We start from the raw sequence: 20,112 nt of genomic DNA, 5'->3' as shown, positions 1-20,112 counted from the left end.
GGGCAGTGTGGTCTGGCTTTTAAAAGTCTGTGAGGTCAGCCACCCACCCTTGGGCTCCCCTGAGCAGTGGGGCCTGTCTCTGCTCAGGCCACACAGTCTAGCTTAGGGCTCAGCCTGTCCTATCTGGGTCCCCTCAGCTGTGAGGTTCTGTGCACATCACTCCACCTCTCTGAACCTTGGTTTCGCCCTCTGGACACTGGAGAATAAAAGCAGCACCAGCAGGCAAGGCCGACGTGAATATGGACTGGGATGTCGGGCAGCGCTTCTTGGCCACTATTGACTTTGGGGCCGTGCGACCTTTGCCGTGGGAGGCGCTGAGGGATGTGGGGCAGCATTTCTGGCCACTACCCAGTAGAAGCCAGTGGTACCCTCCAGCTGTGGCCCAGAAACTGTCCTCAGGCACAGCCAATATCCCCTGGGGGCACACTCACCCCTTACTGAAAACCGCCAGGGCACCAGGAGCACCTGGCACAGTGCCCAGTGGGGTCACACAGTAACACCTGAGGCAATTCCTGTCCCCGCCCCGCCTGACAGCCTGGTCCCCGCTCAGACCCAGCCCAAGGTGTTCAGAGATGCCAAGGAGCGATGGGAGGATGGGGGGGGTGGGGAGCAGCGAGACTCAAGAACGGAGCTGCAGAGGGGCAGATGGACGTGTCTGATTCCAGCCATCTCTCTGACCAGAAAAATCCAATCCGTCCCACACGTAACCTGGGGTTTCCTTGAGCAGAACATTTTACTTTTTTTTAAGATTTATTTATTTATGCATACAAGAACTGGGGTACAGGCCAGAGGTGTGGAGGTGAGAGGACTCACCAGAGACAGTGGGGAACAGAGCAGGCAGATGGACTGAAACACACTGCTGAGGGGAGCAGCGGGCAAGACAGGAGAGGTCTGCTGCGCCATGTGGGTAGCTCCCTGGCCAGGCATCTAACTGGTGCTTCAATGGCTGCAGATGGCTCCAAAGGTTGCGTTTTAACCCCTTGCGCCACCAGGGAGGCCCTAGATGCGACTATATCAGGTTCAAAAAGGCCTTCCTTCAGCTGCTCGCTACTGCAAAAACCAGGGCTCCCCCGTCCTCCTAACTTTTTCTGGGGGTGATGACCAGGTAGAGACCACTGAATGGGTGGCCAAGCCCCTGCTCCTGGGAGCTGGGGGGACACTTCAGGCCAACACGGGAGGGATAGACACCTCTGGGCAGTGCTGTGGCCTGTGGCAGAGATTCCTGGGGAGCAGAGAAAAAACACTGGAATGTTTGGGGATGGGGTGGGGGGAGCCTCACCACCACCTCCATTTCATACAGGGAGACCCAGAGAGTCTGAGGGTTAAACAGGCCCCCAGCTCCCAGCCCCACAGCTAACAAGCAGGGAGCCGGCTTGACCCGGCATCTGCCTTAGTGCACACTCCGGACTCTCTCCCGCTGCCTCCTAAAGTCCCTCCAGCCCTTGGAAGCTGGGCCCCTGTGATGAATTAACAGAGGAAATACGGCAGGAGTGTCCAGGGTGGAGCAGCAATTTCAAATTACTATTCCCAACCCAGTGGGGTCATGAAATCAATTAGGGGGTTCCCAGGCAGCCTTTTGAGGATTTTTAAAAATTATAATGTTAACAAATCACCTTTGGTAAGATGTTTAACATTGTTTTTCACACCTTTGTGCATGTGTGTGAGTGCCCGTGTGTGCCTGTGCATGCCTGTGTGTGTGCCTGTGTGTGTGCCTGTGTATGTGAGCCTGCATGTGTGCGCGTGTGTGGCTATGCATGTGTGTGCGTGTGTATGTGTACCATCCTCTACCACCCTCCTCTGCCACCCCCTTGCTCACGACGCCCCGCTACACAGGCCTTCTGCTAACCAGGAATGTACCAGACATGCTCCTGCCTCAGGCCTTTGCGCTTTCAGTCCTGGAAGCCAGAATGTTCTTCACCAGGCACTTTCCCCCACTCTCAGCCCTTCAGGTCTCACTGTACGTCATCTCCCAGCGAGGCTGCCACGATCAAAACCACCCCAAGAGATGCCTGGACCCCCACCTGCCAGGCAGCTTATTTCCCTCTGCAGCCCTTGCCAGCTCATGGCACATGTTCATGTCTGCCTGGCTCACGGCTGCTTCCTCTGCCTCCAGGCCGGGCCCAGCACATGGCAGGCACATGCCAAGAGCCTGTCAGACATACACACACACAAACCCACAAACATACATGCTATTGTCATGTCTCAGGCTATGGGTTGAATCAAAGTTAAAAAAATACTAGAATAAATACCGCAAAGTCCTTGCCTGCTATTTTGGGGCTACCAGACACAGATGCATTCTGATGCCCGGGCCCCTGCCCACTTGACTTTGCTGGGCCCTTGACCCATGGCCATTATTGATGTAGTGACCAAGGTCACACAGTCAGGCCAGGTGGGCTGAGAGTCCACTCTCCCCTGTACTGGCCTTGTGGGTGTCAGGTTATCCCCAAAGCTGCCATGGCTGATCAGTAAAACGAGCGCATTGATGGTGACTACCTTGCAGGGTGGTCAGGATGATGGGATGTGTAAAGCACCTGGTGCAAGATGCTGCACTAACGTCAGCTGTTCTCATGGCGACTGTTCTACCCGTCAGCACCGTCATTGTGTCACCATCACCATGAGTCATGGCCCAGCCCCTGAACCTGGGTGACGTGGGCAGCCTCCCCACTCCCAGGCCAGTCTCAGGCCCCTTGGCCACAGGCTGTGGCCAGGGACAAGGGTCATTTCTGCACCCTTCCTTGGCAACCGCAGTCTGGCTAGCCTGTCATGTATCCAGCAACCTGCTCCAGGCAGGCCCTGGGCCGGGAGGTCAGAAGTGAGACATGGCTCCTCCAGCAAGGAGCTCTCTGCTGGGTGTAGCGGACTGATATAGCAGAGGAAGGATGCTCAAAGGCCCCACAGGCTGGGAAGGGGCCTATAAGCTCGGGTCACAGCAGGAGTGGAGAACAGTGACCCAGTGCAACTGAGGAGATGAGCCAGGAAGAGGGGGCAGCAAGACAGCTGAAGAGGTATTTGGGAAAACTGGGATGGTGTTTGGTGAGACAATGAGAAGCTCCTGAAGAATCAGAAACTGGCAAAGAGCCCAGTCCATCCAGCAGGTAACAACAGCCACTTAATGCTAAGATGATATATTGTTGTTATTGTTCTGACTCTCCACGCTGGGTCCCCTGGGTAGAGAGGACAGAGGGTGTAGGGTGCCCATGGCAGCAGGGGCCAGAAGGTGGGCAACCTGGGACCAATGTGACAGTTACGGATCAGCCCCAGCTCTGTCCCCAGGATCCTGAGACATGGGCCATCACACGTGGCTCCTCAGGAGAGATCGGGAGACCCAGCCTGGGTGACTGAGAGTTGAACTGCACCCTTCCAGCCCCTCTGACCAAACACAGCTGTAATGTTTCTGGACATGCCCCACCCTTGGGAGAGCCAACCTCAGCAAGTCCAGGAGGTGAGGACCCAGGAAGCCACCCAGGGATGTGGAGAAGTTGAGTCCACTGAGCTGCCCCCCTTTGCAGAAGAACATGGAGATTCAGGAAGGAAGAGGCACCGACCAGGGCTCAGGACCGGGCTCCTGCGGACACCATGGCACTGATCCTTCCCACTCACCCAGCACCTCGCGCCAGGCCTCTCGGGGACATGAACCTTGCCACAACCGGGAGGTGGTGTCACTAACACCCCCAAGCTCATGATGATGAACCGGAACCACAGACCAGAGGCATCTGCTAAGCCATGGTGGCAGTGGCAGGGAGCCCTCGCTCATTACCACCCCTCCACCTGCCTCCCCCAAAAGGGACAAGAGTACAGGAAGCTGGGATAGGGGGTAAAATGGCCTTGTGTCCAGCTCCCCCAGCACTGGACACCTGCAGCGCCTGAGGCTCCACTGCTAGGGCCGCCAGAGGAAATACAGCGGGTAGAATTAAATTTCAGATAACAAATAACTGGCTTTTAGCATCGAAATGCATTTTTCTTCTTTGGGGGCCACCTCTGGCTATGTGGCCTTAGAGCCTGAACATTTGGAGTGACATGGCCCCGCCCGCTGCCCTCAGGCCCTAGGCTCCTACCCTTCACTCGCAGCTCGCCCAAGCGCATCTCCCTCAACCCCAACGCTCATCCAGAGCCCACTCCATGAGGAGGAGTTCTGTTTCCATTTAGCAAACAAGGAAACTGAGGCAGAGGGCTGAAGTCACTCCCCAAGGACGCTATTCACACTGGGGTTGGCCTGCGCCAAAGCTAGCAGCCCCCACCCCGCTGGAGGGGAGGGAGCAGGCCCGGGTGCCGTACCTCTGGCAGTCTGTGCAGGCGGGTTGGAGGAAGCCATTAGACAAGGTCCCACTCAGACCAGCAGCGTCCAGCCGCTCGCCTGTGAAAAGAAGCCAGAGATCTCATTAGAGGGCCGTCATGGCCAAAGCGTCAGCAACAGAGAGTCACTGGGCATGGCCCGTGCACCCAGCCCCCCAGCTCTCACGCCCCTTCCCAGCAGCTCCAGCAGCACAGGGTAGCCCCAGGAATGGCCGGGCCTTCACTGTTCATAAATCATTAACCCAGAAAGCCTGGCCAGCCGCTGCAGAGCTGCAAGGCCCCCTCCAGAGCTGGGGGGAAGCCCCCGCTGCCAGACTCTCCTTCAGCCCAAGTCAAGGGAGACCAACCTCGGGCGCCCAGGGGTTCAGCTGGACTCCTCCATCCCCCTCTCCTGTTTACAGGTGAAGCTCCAGCCCCAAGAGGCAGCTCACACTCAGGCCCCCGTGTTCCGGGAGCTGGACGTTCACAGACATGGCTGGACGCTTCTTCCTCCTGCCTGCCCAGTAACCACCGGCTCCCTCCTGTCCAGTTGCCCTCACCAGCCCCTGCTGAAGGCCATTCGCTCTTTCTGTCTCCCAGGCCTGCCCTTACAGGGTGGGCCAGCTGGCAAGGGGCCACCCAGTCTTCCGCACACGGGTCCAAGGGGACTAAAGGGCTGTGGAGAGGCAGGTGGCATAAGAAGGGGCAGAATCCCAGTGCTCCGGGCTAGGAGCAGTTTCCCCTGGGGACTCACACAACCGAGACGCCAGTGCCTCCCTGGCTTCCTGGACCCTGCAGCCAACCTTGCCAGAAGCCCTGCTGAGCAGTGAGGGGAGGTTCTCCCCATTCCCTACTGGCATCCTCAATTCTGAGCTGGGGGCTATCCTTCTGGATCATTCCATGAAGGCGGGAATTAACCCTGGAGGGAAAGCACCGACTCCCCCAGCCTAATCAGCCAGAACTGGCTGCACGCCTGTTTCTTGTCCATTGCGAAAAGCCTTTACTGTTACTTTCTAGACAAGCTTAGGATGCAGGTAATGGCAATTAATTACTACAGCAAACATTCGAGCAGTGCCTACTATAGCTCAGACATTATTCCAAGCACTTTACAAATATTAACACATATGAACCCAAATTATAAGAAAATATGGCTCAGAATGGGCAATGAAGTCACCCAAGATCATACAGCTGGAAAGTGGCAGAGCCAGCGTTTGAAACAGGCTCTGTGCTCATTAAGTAGCCACCGACTTCTGTGCTTCTCAAAATGCAAACAACACAAAGAAAAGTCTGCCTCCCTCCCGCCCGAATCGTCCTAGCCCCGAATCGCCACTGTCACTGGCTCCTTGCGAATCCCACAGAAGGACCCCGCATGGGCACATGCCTGCACATCTACTGCACCCGGGAGGTGGAGGGTGGCCACTGCTATCCTTGGGGGTGCTAGGGCTAGAGAGGATGTTCCCTCCCTGAGGTCATCTACTTGAAAACTGCCAACTCTGGGTGGGCAGGCAGAACCCCTGAACACAGCTCTCACGCCCTCTCTTTTGTGCCCCTCTATGTAATGCTAGCAGGAGGCTGCCCATATCAACCATGCCCAGAGGAGCAAGGAGGAAGCCCCAGTTCTGGCTGCAGGATCCCCCAAAAGTCAGCTCAGCGACCCAGACCACCCACATGGGCACCTCCCTCTCCCTCCCTCTACCCCACAGTCTGGCTTGAAATGAATCAAAGCGCTTATCGGTTCTTTCTCCCTCAAGGGCTCAAAGTTCACACAGGCCAGGGGCGCAGCCAGAACCCCTGCTCAACCCACACCTGCTCCTGGTCACTATCCAGTGAGACTCAGCGCAGCCTGGGCCACTTCCCACGCCCACACAGCAGAGAAGCCCCAGCCTCTTCCACCTGAGACCGGAGAAATAGACCAGGAGGCCCCTGCAGTCAGGAAGGCAGCACTAGCCGGGCCAAGAGTTCGAGGTCGGGGAGGCTGGCCTCGGGGAGAGAGGCCAACGGTGGGGTGCTCCGGACGGGCTGGAAGTCAGTCCCAGGGCTGGAGAGGCAGCAGATGCTGGCGCAACCAAGCTGGGTGGCCCTGCTAGAAGGGGGGCTGCCCCCAGCCTCACACGGTGGGAAACAGGACTAGGTTCTGGCCCAGACACCATCTCACACCTGCCTCAGAGGCAGCTGCTCTGCCTCCTGACAGCCAGGAAACGGAGGGACAGCGGAGCAAGGCCAGGTGTGGGGTCTGGTCACGAGCAGGGCCCTCCCACAGCTGCACTTGCCCAGAGGCTGCTCTGGCTCTGGGCCCTCAGTCTGAGGCGTACTCAGCCACTCCGTTCCCACTCCAGAGACAACACATTACACCTTCACACTCCCTCCTCGCCTCAGAGTAAGCCCAGGCCCTACGCAGGCCTCGATGACTCATACTCCCCTCCCCACGGACCTGCCTGCTCCCTGAAGCTCCCAGGCCCCACCTGACTCTGTACCCGCCGCCGAGGACTTCCACAACCCTCTGGCCTGTCCTGCACACTGCCCCTTTGCCCAGGCAGTTTGTTCCTCTGAGCAGAAGTTTCTCAAAACCAGAAAAGCTCTTCTCAACCTCCTAAACCCTAAGCCCGTGCAAGTTTTGCCTCTATGAGGCCTCCCCAGACCCAGCTCCCGGACAGGGTCCCAAGCCTGCCATGGAGCTCTCAGCAAACGTGTCCGGCCCAAGGTTCTGACTCAGTAGCTCCAGGGTGCGGCCAGGGCTGACCCAGGGACACATCCAGCCCCTGTAATAACTGTCGCCAGCGAGAGAGCGACTGCCACCGTGGTGCCTGAAGCGCTGGCCCCACTCTGGACAGCAGCTCCTGCCCTACCCTGAATGACACCCAGAGCCTGGGAACCATCCCTGCTCATGGAACGCTGAGGCTGGGGCGGCCCTGGGCCTGGTGCAGCTGTAGCTGTGGGGCTCGCTCCCTACCAGATGGAAGGAGGGGCACAGGCCCACTGGCAACTTCACCCCTCCAGTGTCCACTGCCCTGTCCAGAAAGACCAGAGCTGGGGAGGAGGGGTGCAAATCCTTCCGGAGCTCCTGGTGCCCCACGAGGACAGCCAGCCTTGGCCCGCCCCGCAGACCGCTGAATGACGAGTTTGTGCACCGGAACGCAAGCCCGGCGCCCCTCGTCACCCCCGAGATCACCAACTATCATCTTTGAAACAGTAACAGCTAATCTCTCCCAAGCACTGCACCCATCAGGCCCCAGGCTGGGCTCTTCCCAGTTCTAGTTCCCACAGCAGACAGGGGAAAGAGGCTGAGACAGAGGGACGGTTCAAGGCCTCGTGGCTTCGGGGCAGGGTCACAGGGTTGAGTTGGGAGAGTGGCTGGCCATCCCCAGGTGCCCGGTAGAGAGTGGGAGGGTGGGAGAGAGGGGGGAGGGGTAGGACTCCCAGGCTCTCCCTAGCCCTGGCAGGAGCCTCCGAATGCCACAGTGACAGCAAAGACAGCTCCCTCCCTCGCTCACTAGGCGCCAGGCTGCTCAATGGCCAGGAGGGGTGGGGGTCTGAGAGGAGCCCCTCCTGCTGCCTCCTGCTGAGTTTCATCAGTAGCTGAAGCCTCAGACAATGACAGTTCTGTCCTGAGCCCAGAGTAGGGGCCCCCCACCAGTCCTCCCTCCCCTATTGGCCTCTGCGGTGTACCCCTGGCCAATGATTCCCCAAACAGGACAGATGGGGAGCAGCCCCCAGGGGGGAAGTCTCTGGACAGAAGTGCCTGGCCTGCCCCGCAAGAGGGGATCCCTGGAGGCGGTTGCCCAGGAAACCGAGCTAGGCCGGCTAAGCTGCTGGACACTGCGTGACGGGGCTGCCCCAGTGGCGGGACTCCTCTGCTTCCCTCTCTTCCTCCTCTTCGTCTCCCAGGTACCAAAATACCCCTTCACCCCAAAGATCCATCCCAGGCAGGAGGTCCGGGGGGAAGGTCAAGTGAAAAGCTACCTATGATGGGCGGAGCTGCCCAGCCCTGTCTCTGAAGGCCCCAGAGCCTCAGCTGTGTCCTAGGCAGGCCGCTGCAATGGTGCCTTCAGGGCACCCCTGGGGGCTGGAGGGGACAGCATCAACTGCCGCCCCATCACCTTGTGGAGCTGTTTCCATCTGAAGCCCAGTTCCGTCACTGTGCGGCTCCTCAAACAACCACGGGGCCTTTGCACTGGCTGCCCCTCTGCCTGGAATGCCCTCCCCCCAGGGACACACATGGCTGGCTCCCTCACCTTCAGGGTCTGCACAAAGACCATCAGAGAGGCCTTCCCCAACCACCCAAATAGCTCACACAGATCTCCGTCTCCCTCTGCGCCTGGCCCTGCCTTCCCAGGGCACAGGGGATTCAATCCCCCTGGACACCTGCAGAGTTGAGTGGCTTCTGTTAACCTCCTCCTAATAGCATGTGGCTGGTGGCTCTCCCTCAGGCCCGGCACACACTGGGCCTGCACACACTGCTGAGTGAAGCGGGAATCCCGCTGTCAGAGAGGGGGCCAGGCCCATGTCACCCACGGTCGAGGGGCACAGACTCCCCAGTTCCATGTCTCCTCCTGTCTGAAGTCTGCCTGCAGCCGGGACAGTTTCACAAACAGCTTCACTGCCAAGCTGTGCAGCAAGAGGCGGGGCCGAGAACCAGTGTGGGGAGAGGCCTGGGCCTGCGCCAGTGTTTGCTCAGAAGGAGTCGGGCGGAGCTGGGCAGGAGGAAGCACGCGGACTATTCCTAAAAACTTGCTCCCCAAAAACCACATTGTTGCTCTGCTGAGTCAGGCCAGGCAAAGGGATGCGACCCCAGGGCCGGGGGCTGCCACCCTCAAGCACTCCAGCGGGCACACCAGTCTCGCTCACACAGCCTGGGGGCCCTGGCGAACATTCCAGCCCCAGAGAAGGGACCCGCGGCCTTGGGGACAAGGCTGGCAAGGCACAGTAAGCAGAGGGACCCTCCCTTCAGAGCCCACGAGGGCCAATCTGGCTCTGCCTGCTCTCTTCAGACGGAGGGCTGCCTCTTGGGGGGGGGGGGAGCTTTGTCCCATGAGAAGAAGGATTTGGGCAGGAAAGGAATAACCCTTGCAAAACCCAACCCAAAATAGCGCAGCCCACCCAGGGCAGGCGAGCATCTGAGGACTCCTGCAATGCAAGCTCCAGGGACGGAGGCCTCAGCCACACGGCAGAGACGGCTCCGCCAAGTCTCAAAGCAGCAGCACGAAGGTCAAACCTCGCCTTCCTCCTGGAGCAGACGCACGTGTCCCTCAGCTGCTCTTGGGTCCCCCACCCGAGATCGAGGTGCAGATTCACAACCTCCGCCAGCCCTGCGAGGGTGCGGGCCATCCCATGAGTGAACGGAACCGGCCCCATTTTACAGGGGGCAGGGTTGGGGGGTCCTGGGGGGGAACTGAGGCTCAGAGACGAAAAGAGACTTGTCCAGTCAGGAGGCTCATCAGAGGCAGATCCACAGTCAGGCCCAGGTCTGTCCTCCCCTCCCGCTTAGGGGGCGATCTCCTCTCCTCCTCCACAGGCCCATGTCCATCCTGCTCTCTTCAGCGAGTGTCCAACCACTGGGAAGGGAACTGGGGAAGCTGGGCTGGGGGTTTTAGGGGTAGGGATGGGGCTGGGGGTTCAACCATGAAAGGCATCATCCCAAATCCTGCTGCTCTGGAACAGAGTCAAATCCAAGACCAGGACCCCACAGGGAACTAACCCCAAACATGGGTCCTCTTTCATGATCCACTTCAACAGCCCCAATGAGTGCCCAGTGGCCTCACCCACCCCATCCCGGGGCTCACAGGGAGCCGCAGTCACCTGAGCATAACTACGCGAGCTGCCTGCATGCTGCTCCTACAAAGAGGCCCTGAACTCCTCCTCGTGTTCCTCTGCCCTTAGCCAGGGCATTAGCTGTGAGCACCCCACATCCCCCACCCCTGTCTATGCCCTGCGGCCAGAGGTGCAGCCGCTCACCCCAGTGAAAGTCAGCCATCCTGCACTCGGGGCAGCTCCTGCCACAAGTCTCTGGTCCTGCAGGGTGGCCCCCCAGGGGCCCCTCTTCTTGCCACTGGGTGTGGTTTTTAGCAGCATAAACTCTGGGATCAAACCTGGCTGGGTCCTGGCTCTCTATTTACACGCTGGGACATTGTTTTGACCCCTGGTCCCACTTCCATATGAAAATGTTAGAGGATTAAATGAGATAATAGTTCAGATAAAGTGTCACGCTGAGAGCCTAGAACACAGTAGCTGCTCAATAAATGTTTGCTGAATGATTTTGAGCAAACACATCCTTCTAACTAGACAAGCGGGGTGCCCACAGGAAGGGGGGCAGCCCCAGGTGGAGCTGAGCCACTCTGGGGCCTCCTCTCATCACTGCCCTCCAGAGCAGCAAAAGCAAGGTGAACGGGGCAGACTCTCCTGCTGTCTGACCAAGCAGCACCCCCACTGAAGGCAAGGGGTACCCAGCGATGGGCTCTGGGACAGCCACAAGCTTGGCCTGACCGTAAGGCTAACACTCAGCAGTGTAAGTTCCCCTAAACCCCCGCCTATCTGCTATCCCTTTTAAAGTCAGGATCCCAAGGAAGGGGATCGCCATCGGGAAAGGGGAGGATACTAAAACCAGAAGGCGACTGCTGGGTTCCCTTACTTGGTTCGAAACACTGTGCTGAGCAAAGCCCCTAGCCTGGTGCCAGGGAGACATTCCAAGTCCCTGAAAGAGGTAGGTCCGCAGAGGCAGGGCCTCGGGGCTGCAGGTTCATCCCTTGATGGAAGTCACTCTGGCTGGAGACTCGGCCCCCAGGAGCAGCAAATAGCAGGGTGCTTCCCTGCCCTTGCTGAACAGAACGCAAACATATTCTGCTAACCCCAGGGACTGCAGGCGCCCTCCAGGCAGCCAACCTGCAGTGCCCCCAGTGTGCCCACAGCTGCACAGCCCTGCATCAGGCACAGCCTGGCAGAAAGAGACCAGACCTGGGAAGGTGGGCACAGGGCTCTCCTCCCTGCTTGCAGCGGAGCACATAAGTAGCCCTAAAAAAAAAATAGCTAGCCGGAGGGAAGGAAGCACGGATGGCCACCGGGTGCTCCTTCCCAAGAGAGCCTCTACCAGGTGCACCCGAAGTCTGTCCTGTGCAGCGTCTTGATGAGAGGCCGGATGACGGAGGTCACATCTCCTGCACGTGTATCCTGGGCTATAACTGTTTCTAGGCTCCACTCCTGCATTCTGGAAACCGTCAAGCACAACAGCTTCAAGGGGAAGGCCGACAAGTCAGTCTTCATCTCTTTCAAGCCCTCTGCCAACGCCCAACCTCTCTCATCACCCCACACGTATTTACTGACACTACTGTCCACCTGAGCGAGACAACCTGGGCTCCTGCCCCCGGAAGTCCACGGCCCACAGGGAGGCAGGCCCCAGGCCCCTCCACTCACCCATGCACCGTCACCAACCAGGAATGCCCGGAGAGGACCGGGCCCCGTCGAGGTGCAGGCAGACTGTCCGGCATTCTGACTCAACTCTCCGGGCCCCACACTGGTCCGTGCACAGTGTGGTCACTCAGGACCTGCCCGGCGCTGCAACTGTCCAGAGCAAGAAAAGACATTCGCGGGGTCTGGAGACACACTGGCTGCCACAGCTGGGTGGGGAGGAGGAAGCTACTGGCATCTGGTGGGTGGGGGCCAGCAATGCTACCCAGCGCCCCTCAGCCACAGGGCACCACCACCCGGTTCAAGTTCAGCAGTGCCAAGGCGGAAGAGCCTCCTCTGGGGGCTTTGAGGATCTGGAGCAGCTTCTGGCTGGTCAATGCAGGGTGGGGTCACTGTTCTCAGTTATGGGGGCACAAAGACCAAAGTGGTCACTCCTGGTTTCCATGGCAGATAATCAGCTACAAGTCTCGGAAGGGCTACCTTATGCCGCCACGATATGCTCTGTGGGTCTTCCCATAGGCAGGGGCAGTGGCCACGACCTGCTTCTCCATGCATCTTCCCCCCTAGCCCTGCTGTGGGGAACAAGAGCAGGAGGGAGGGAGGAAGATGGCAGACTGTGGCTCTCTGAGGCAGGACTATGGCCCTCTGGTCCCTAGCACCCAGCACATCCCTGGCACGAAGCAGAAGCCTTTGAGCCCATGAATAAACAACCAGACTGTGAGTTCTGGAGCCCGGGGCTGTGGCCGCCCCCCTCTGTGTTCCTGAGTTGAGCCCAGGCCTTGGCCCAACCCTCAACACTTAGCACAGCTGGGCACAGGGTGGGCTCTTTTGGGGGTTAGAAAGACAGACGCGGGCCCTATTCTTAGAGCTCACAGTCCCCAACTGAACAGGAACCAACAATACAGGGCAGGCAGGGCTTCTGTGGGGGGAGTCTGGGGGCTTCGGGAACTCCTGGGCACAGCAGCAAACCTAAATGCAGGAGGGGGAAGGGAACCCATCAGTTACTGCCCTCTGAATCCAGGGCCAAGAGCATGAACAGTTTGCCTCTGCAAGGCCTGGGCCACAGCATGAGGATTTGTGAGGGGGGCAGGGGAGAAGGAAGAAGCGGGGCCTTCGGTGGGGGTAGGAGTTCATATGCTGCCATGGCTGCTCTCCCCATGACCCGGCCCAGGTCCTCGCTCCTCCACAACAAGCAGTACTGAATGGGTGGCATCCAGGGCTCAGGCACGAGGTTGCCCAATGCCCCAAAATCACCTTTGTGCCAAAATCACCTGGCACTTATGAATAGCTTGCAAAGTGCCCACCACTCGTCCAAGCCCTTTACTCCTGTAATTACCTTAATCTTCACCATAACCCAAGAGACTAGTATCAATCCCCATTTCACAGATTAGGAAACAGAGGCACAGAGAGGTTTAAGAAAGTTGCTCAAGGTTGCACAGTCAATAGGTGGGAGCGTGGGATTGAGCCAGACCAGGGCTGCAGGGCACATGCCTTCCACCCCAACAATATCTCAACCTTTGAACCTCAGCCACTGGCAGCCAGCAGTCAGCAGGGCTCCGGGCTGCCTGGGAAACACTGGGGTGAGCAGATGGGACCACAGGGAGCCCCTCATGGGAGCTGATGGGACAGGAGCCAGGACGGGAGGCACATCAGGAAACCTGGGAGCCCGGCATACACCTTTGGTCTCCCTGAGCTCCTGAACTGGAACCCCCTGGGGGCTGAGGCCAGTCCTGTGAACACCAGGGATTCACCCGGGCCAGTCTGGCCACCACCCAGAAGGCACTGGGGCAAAGCAGCCTGTGCCAGCCAGAGCGGGTGTGGCTGGGTGCCAGCCGCCGCTGAGACTGTGCCCTCCCTTACGCTGGCCGAGGATGGTGACATCAGAACAAGTCAGGAAGGGCCCCTAGGGCTGGCGGCATCAATTCTGCTCCTACGCTGGCTCCTTAAAAGGGCACCTGCCCCAATATGAGCAGCAGAAGGGCCGGGGCAGCCACTGTGACCCGCCACTGTTTCCAAATCCAGCAATGTCCCCGCAGTCACTCACTCTCCGAGGACAGGGATCTCTGAGAGGCTCAACTCCAACCTGCAGCCGAGCCGGATTCCTTCCTGAACCCCACAGCTGGCAGATCAGGTGCTCTGGACCAGCTGCCTGACCCCATCCTGGCACACAGGCCCCATGTGTGCTACTTAAAAACTGGGGGTAACAACTCTCCCGGGACCCAGTTAGTGACCACTCACACATTCACACGTTAAACCGCATTTATTAAGCAGCCCCCCAGGAACCAAGGACCTCCAGGGGCTCGGACTACATCCGTGAGCGAAGAAGTAAAAGCCGAGGCCTGGCTCAGCCCCCTCCCCACCTCGGGTTCTGGGATGACCCGCCCCTCCCCCAAGCTGAGTCACTGTCCCACCTTTAAGGTCCATATTTAAGTTCTTCCTTCAGCAGAAGATTCTTTGTGCCTCGTGAGCAGGGTTTAAATTTGCCCTCCCTTTGGCAGCGTGCCCACCCACCTATGACTGGGCAGGGGGCTCTTTTTCGTTCCCCTTTCCCTCACAGGCCTGTCCTTTTAAAACGTAAAAAATAAATTCCCTTCACTGTGTCTTCTGGGACTTCTCAGAACAAGGTTCCATCCCCCTGCACAGGACACCCCAGGTCAGTCACACCCCACCAGGGCGGGCTCCAGGCTGCCCCGGCCGTCTCACCAGTCCACTGTCCCTCCCAAGCGCCACCATGTGCCAGGAGGTGGACGGCAGAGGGCATCACCTGTGTGGCATCCCCCCGGCAAAGGCCAGCACCCGTGGGACATGGCAGCATGGGCCCCAATCAGGGACCCTAACTCACACCGCCTCTTCCTGGGACACAGCCCTCCAGAAGTCACCTCTCACGGTCCTCACCAGTGTGAAGTCAGTGCCAGTAACTCACACGGACTCCCAGCTGGTGGAACAGCAGCTCATGCGCCGTCCCCTCCCTGTTCCTGCTCAAGCCAGGAGCCACGTGCAGCCCTTCACGTGTGACCCCCCCACCCCCATGACTCGACTCCATCCAGCTGCTCCTGGGCGCAGGAGTCTGCTCTGCCCGCTGTGCCAGCACCACACCTGGCATCAAACAGATCTTCAGTAAATGCTGGGTGGACGGAATTAAGAAGACTGAGGCTCAGAGGAGTACAGTGACCTGCCCGAGGCCACAGGGCCAGCAGGGGTCAGCCCAGCAAGGGACGGATCTGCGCAGCTCCCACCAGACCCCACCTTGGGAACAGCACGCTCCCAGGGCAAGACGCCCCGCCCCTCCAGGCCCGGGAAAGGAGAGGTGAGCTCCACATGAGACCTTATTAGGGAAAATAAAAGAAAGGAAAATAAAAAGTGTCCCGGCAGGGGAAGGGCTGGCCTGTGAGTCACGTGCCCAGAATATTCCGTTCAGGGCTGGTGCCAAGGTCAGGCCGAGAGGCCAGGGAGCTCGACAGCCCGAGTCCCACCCAGGCAGCTGCAGGTACAACATCAGGAGCAGGCTTGGGGGGGGGGGTCAGCCTGGCTCTGCTGCCAACTCCCCCCAACTTGAGCAAGTCCCTCCCTCTCCCAGGGCTCTGACTATCCCTTCTGTGCAAACTTGGAGCTGCCTCCGCCTGCCAGCTAGGTGGGTAGTCAAGCAGGACCAACATCCCCCTCACTTCCAAGTGGCGCAGGGGCTGCCGGTATCACCAGGAAGCAGCCTTCACTCACCCTTCAGACCTGCAGGGGCTCTCAGCCTTAGAAAATGGGGGTCTGAGGCCTGAGAGCAGAAGTCGAGGTAGTGAGCACCCACTATCTGCTAGGAGCTTCGCAAACACCATCTCACCACTTGCTTGAAATACCCATGAAGCAGAAGCCATTATTCCTACCCCTTTCAGAGGGACCCCCAGTTGAGCAAAGAGAAGACACCTGTCCACAATCCCCCAGCCAACAGGACCCTGGATCCAAACCCAATCCCTGAAGTGCCAACCTGTGTTCTCAGTCTGGCCTGTTGTCAGCCCTCAGAGAACAGGAACCGGCTGGGTCCTGGTGTCCCCACAGGGCCGCTTTCATGGTCTTCAGGAGGAAGTCTGGCTGGCCAGGGCATCCCACATCCCAGTGCCGGCCCTACAACCCACAAGCAAGGAAAGCACCCCACGGTCCTGCCCACAGCCTCACCTCTCTCAGATGCTGTGGGTCCAGTCTGGCCGGGCAGTAACAGTCTGGCCTGTCCCCACTTTGCAAAAGTGGACTCTGAGGCCAGGCAAAGAGCAGCCAGAGCGCAGACAGGACCCTGCAGCCCACACAGCACCCAGGTGCAGTGCAAATGAGAGCACAGAGGCCACTGGGGTTGGGGGATAAACATGGGCTTTCTCCCAGTTCCATCGCTGGTCCCCCTCATTAGCTGCGTAAACCTAGGCAGCCGTCCTGCCCCCTCCCCAACAGCCTCTGAGCACTGGCCAGTGCTGGTGATTAAATGGATCACCCGGCTTGGGCAGAGGGGCTTTCTCGCTCTGGGGGACGCCTGCTTACCCTGGCCATCAGCCGGAGTCGGGGACTCAGAGCCTGCCAGGTCCACCCAGCCCCAACAGGTTTGCACTCAGCTCCATTTCTGGAGTTAATATTTACCGATCTGTGACCCAGATCTTCCGTGGTATCAGGCCCGAGTCACTCAGCCCTGAGAACTCAAACCAGGCAGGGACATGAGGTTGGGGGGTTGGGGGGGGGCAGGCGCTGAGTCAGGACTGGTGTCAAAACCCCCGTCTCTCCCAGGCACCCAGACCCAGCCTGGCTGGACAAGGACAGTCCCTTTCCCCACGGTCCCACAGACAGGGGATCCTCAAGCCCACAGCATGCAGCTCTGAAGACCCCAACCCCAAACACAGGATGACCCATCTCCATACCACCCTGGAAACCAGTGAGAACCGGCGGAGAGAAAGTGAAGCGGCCCCAGAGCCAGAGCACCCCGAGTCTGTGGGTCGTGGCGCTGGCCGCCCACAGCACCCACACGACCCTCACCCACACCACCCTCACCCAGCGCAGACGTCACTACCTGCTGTGCCCTCACTTCCTGACGTCAGCAAGCAGCCTGATGCAGGGGATGTTACAGACTCGGCGCGCCCACCAGCACTGCTGGGGGGCTCCCCTCCCCACTTCACAGATGAGATGCCTGCCCTGAGTCCAAGCCTGGGTGTCAAGGCCTCTGTAATGAGTCACAGGCAGAGGTGGGATTGAACCAGGTCTTCCGGTTCCAAGACTAATAAATTCCCGACCAGGCTCCAAGCCCCATGTTCCAGCTCAGGTTTACCAGGTGTTTACCATGCGCCAGGCACCGCTCGAAGTGCATCACACGTGAGAACCCTCTTAGTCACCTGGAGCCCCTGGGGGAGAGGCTGTGCTACCATCTGACCAGCTGAGAAGCCGAGCTAGAACACAGGGAGGTTGAGACACTTGTCCCAGGACACACAGCTGCCAAGAGGCAGAGCGAGAATCTAGCCAGTCAGCTTCCAGAACCAAGGCTCCAAGCTGCCACTGTGCCTGCTCACACACACCCCATCATTCTGTGCCCCCTCACCACCCTGGGCCCCCACAGAGGCAGAACCCTTTAGGTGCAGGAGGCCCACCTTTGGGAAGGAGCTATGGGCTTGAGGTGCTCACAAGAAAAAAGGCCAGGGAGGCCCCCCATTCTCCCCACTCAGCTGAGGGGGCCCACAAGCCAGTCCCTGCCTGCAGCCTGTCCACGACCCACAGAGCATCACGCTCCAGAGCGTGGCCCAGTGGGCCACTATCTGAACAATCACCCCTCACCTCCCCTTCTCCAGGGAGACAAACATGGAGAGCAACAGAGCCTGAGCTCCAGGAGCTCCCGTCTGCCTGGGACATACCTTGTACAAGACAACGTGAGAGAAGTCTGCCACGAGGCTCACTGGGAGAACTGGCTGCTCCCGCCCTCCCATCCCAGAGTCATGTTCTGACTCCACCACTTGATTGCAAATTCCCTCAGAACAGGGACAATGTCTTTCATTTCCATTTCTCCACCACCCAGTACGGTCCTCAGCACAGGGGAGAGATTCAAAAGGTCGTGGATGGATGGATGGATGGATGGATGGATGGATGGATGGATGGATGGATGGGCAGGCGGATGGATGGATAGATGAATGAATGGTGAGTGGCTGGATGGATGAATGGGTGGGTGGATGAATGGATGGTGAGTGGAAGGGTGGATGGGTGGGCAGGCGGGTGGATGGATGGTGAGTAAGTGAGTGGATGGGTGGGTGGGTGGTAGATGGACAGATGGTGAATGGATGGATGGGTAGGTAGGTAGATGGATGGATAGGTGGGTGGTGGGTGGGGGGTGGGTGGATGGATGGATGGGTACATGGATGGGCAGGCGGATGGATTGATGGATGAATGAATGGTGAGTGGCTGGATGGATGAATGGGTGGGTGGATGAATGGATGGTGAGTGGGTAATTGAAAGGGTGGATGGGTGGGCAGGCGGGTGGATGGATGGATGGTGAGTGGGTGAGTGGATGGGTGGGTGGGTGGTAGATGGACGGATGATGAATGGATGGATGGGTAGGTAGGTAGATGGATGGATAGGTGGGTGGGGGTGGGGGGTGGGGGGTGGGTGGATGGATGGATGGTGAGTGATGGGTGGGTGGGTGGTAGATGGGTGGGTGGGTGGGTGGCGGGTGAATGGATGGATGGATGGATGGATAGTAGATGAGTAGATGGAGGTGGGCGGATGGGTAGAAAAAGAGATGAATGGATAGATATATAAATAAGTGAATAAGTGAATGAACAAATGCCAGAGGACCCACTTAGTCAGGGCTCTATTCCAATCTGGAATTTACTAGATTAGAGCTCAGCTACCCAGGAATCCCAGCGTTGGCCAGCTGTTTAGTCTGATCCACCCGTTTTCTAGACATGTGATTCCCCAACCTGGCCAAGCCTCCCCAAGCGCACTCTGCTGCATGACCAGGCTGGGAAGGGGCTGACGTCCCGTCCAAGACGGAGCCTGGCCTCACAATTAGCTCTCAGTGCCTTCCCAGCTCTCGGGCCTAGGCCACAGCAGTCTTCGACAAATAGTCAAGTGAATGACAAATAAATGAACAAAAGACCTAGGGAGCTTTTTAAACATGGAGATTTCTGGGTCCCAGCCGATATCCGCTGGCGCAGAATCTCTAAGGGTGAGGCTCAAGAATTTGTACTTGGTTCAAAAGCTTCCTGGCAATTCCAGTAACCAGTCTGGTCTGTGGAAAACTGTAGAAGCAGAGTCACGGCTACTGTGACCACAGATGAGAGCACCCCAGGACCGGGCAGCACACAGCCACACCCAAGCCCACGGGCACCACGCCTGCAGCGAACCACCTGCGTGAGGGGGAGGCTTTTTTTCAATGTAGAGTCTAAGTTCCCGATCCCAAACTACAAACTGTGAGTCTCTTGGAGTGAGGCCTGAGGCTCTCCATGCCTAGCATAAAGTTAGGAGCTTGGATAGATGGTCCCAGGAGGCCCATCCAGCTCTAAACCAGATCCTCTCCAGGTGAGTCTGGTGACCCAGAGGAAGACAACACTGGCCCGCGGGCTCCCCCAGAAGCCAAGAGCAACTGCTTGTGTCTGGCACCTTGATGCACAAACCTGCTAAGAGCAAGATTCCTGAGGAGACATCTGGGAGGACCTCAAGAAACCCAGCAAATGAGCATGCAAGGAGAAGAGGCACAAATGTGTCCACTCCCCAGATGGCTGGCCCAGGAGGGAGCAAGAGATCACTAAGCCCTGACGCTCACCCTAAGAAGAGACTGAGGCCCAGAGAGGTTGTGTCTTGCCCCCAGTCCGAAGCGTGAGTGCCAGAGCCGGTCTAGAAGCTGGGTGGCTGGGCCCTAGGCTGCCCTGTTTGGGTGGGAGGCTTTCCCCCAACCCCATCACATCCTCCAAACATGCTCCTCGGCGAGCCAGCATCCCCGGGAAAAGCCCTGAGGAGGGCAGGGACCGCCAGCCCCAGACAGCCCTGCCTGGCTGCCCCAGGAAGACGTGGTAGCTCAGCTCCCACTGCCACCACCATGACGGCCATAAAGTAACTCATGCTCCAGGGAGCAAGGCCACCGGGGAGCGGAGTGAGCATGCCCAGTCTGGACACTAAGAGTTCTCGTCCCTAGGGAGATCGGGGTGATGGCCGTCACAGCTCACTAGGGGTGTCTCCCCAACACCCCACAATCAGTCCACAGTGTCAAAGTTTAAAACTTAAATAGCCTTGGGGACCCACCAACATCAATCTGCATGTTTGGGGGGAAACTTGTGTCCTGAAATATGCTACTGGATTCCCACTGGGGGTTGCGCGGGAAGAGTGTTAAGTGGCCAAAGACCACGGAAGAGCCACAAAAGCAGCCTCTCCACCGGAGAGTAACAACATTCAGCAGGTTAAAGGCACTGAAAAGTCCTGCAATTTCAGAACCTT

General features: G+C 58.6%; 1 protein-coding gene across 2 annotated transcripts in view; it reads right to left on the bottom strand.

Moving 5' to 3' along the window:
* Positions 1–20,112, bottom strand: part of ARHGEF10L (Rho guanine nucleotide exchange factor 10 like) — a 114,925-nt gene that overhangs the window by 83,160 nt on the left and 11,653 nt on the right. For both annotated transcript variants that reach the window (XM_037500671.2, XM_037500673.2), the window contains exon 2: positions 4,276–4,354. In XM_037500671.2, the coding sequence (XP_037356568.1) occupies positions 4,276–4,312 (37 nt within the window). In that variant the 5' untranslated portion in view covers positions 4,313–4,354. The remainder of the gene's footprint in view (positions 1–4,275; positions 4,355–20,112) is intronic.

The sequence above is a fragment of the Talpa occidentalis genome, unplaced genomic scaffold (genome assembly GCF_014898055.3).
Source record: "Talpa occidentalis isolate TD23 unplaced genomic scaffold, MPIMG_talOcc4v2.1 talOcc4.9, whole genome shotgun sequence".
In the NCBI taxonomy this organism is placed as follows: domain Eukaryota; kingdom Metazoa; phylum Chordata; class Mammalia; order Eulipotyphla; family Talpidae; genus Talpa; species Talpa occidentalis.
The sequence above is the reverse complement of the archived record's forward strand: the minus strand, read 5'-3'. Positions and strand labels throughout refer to the sequence as shown.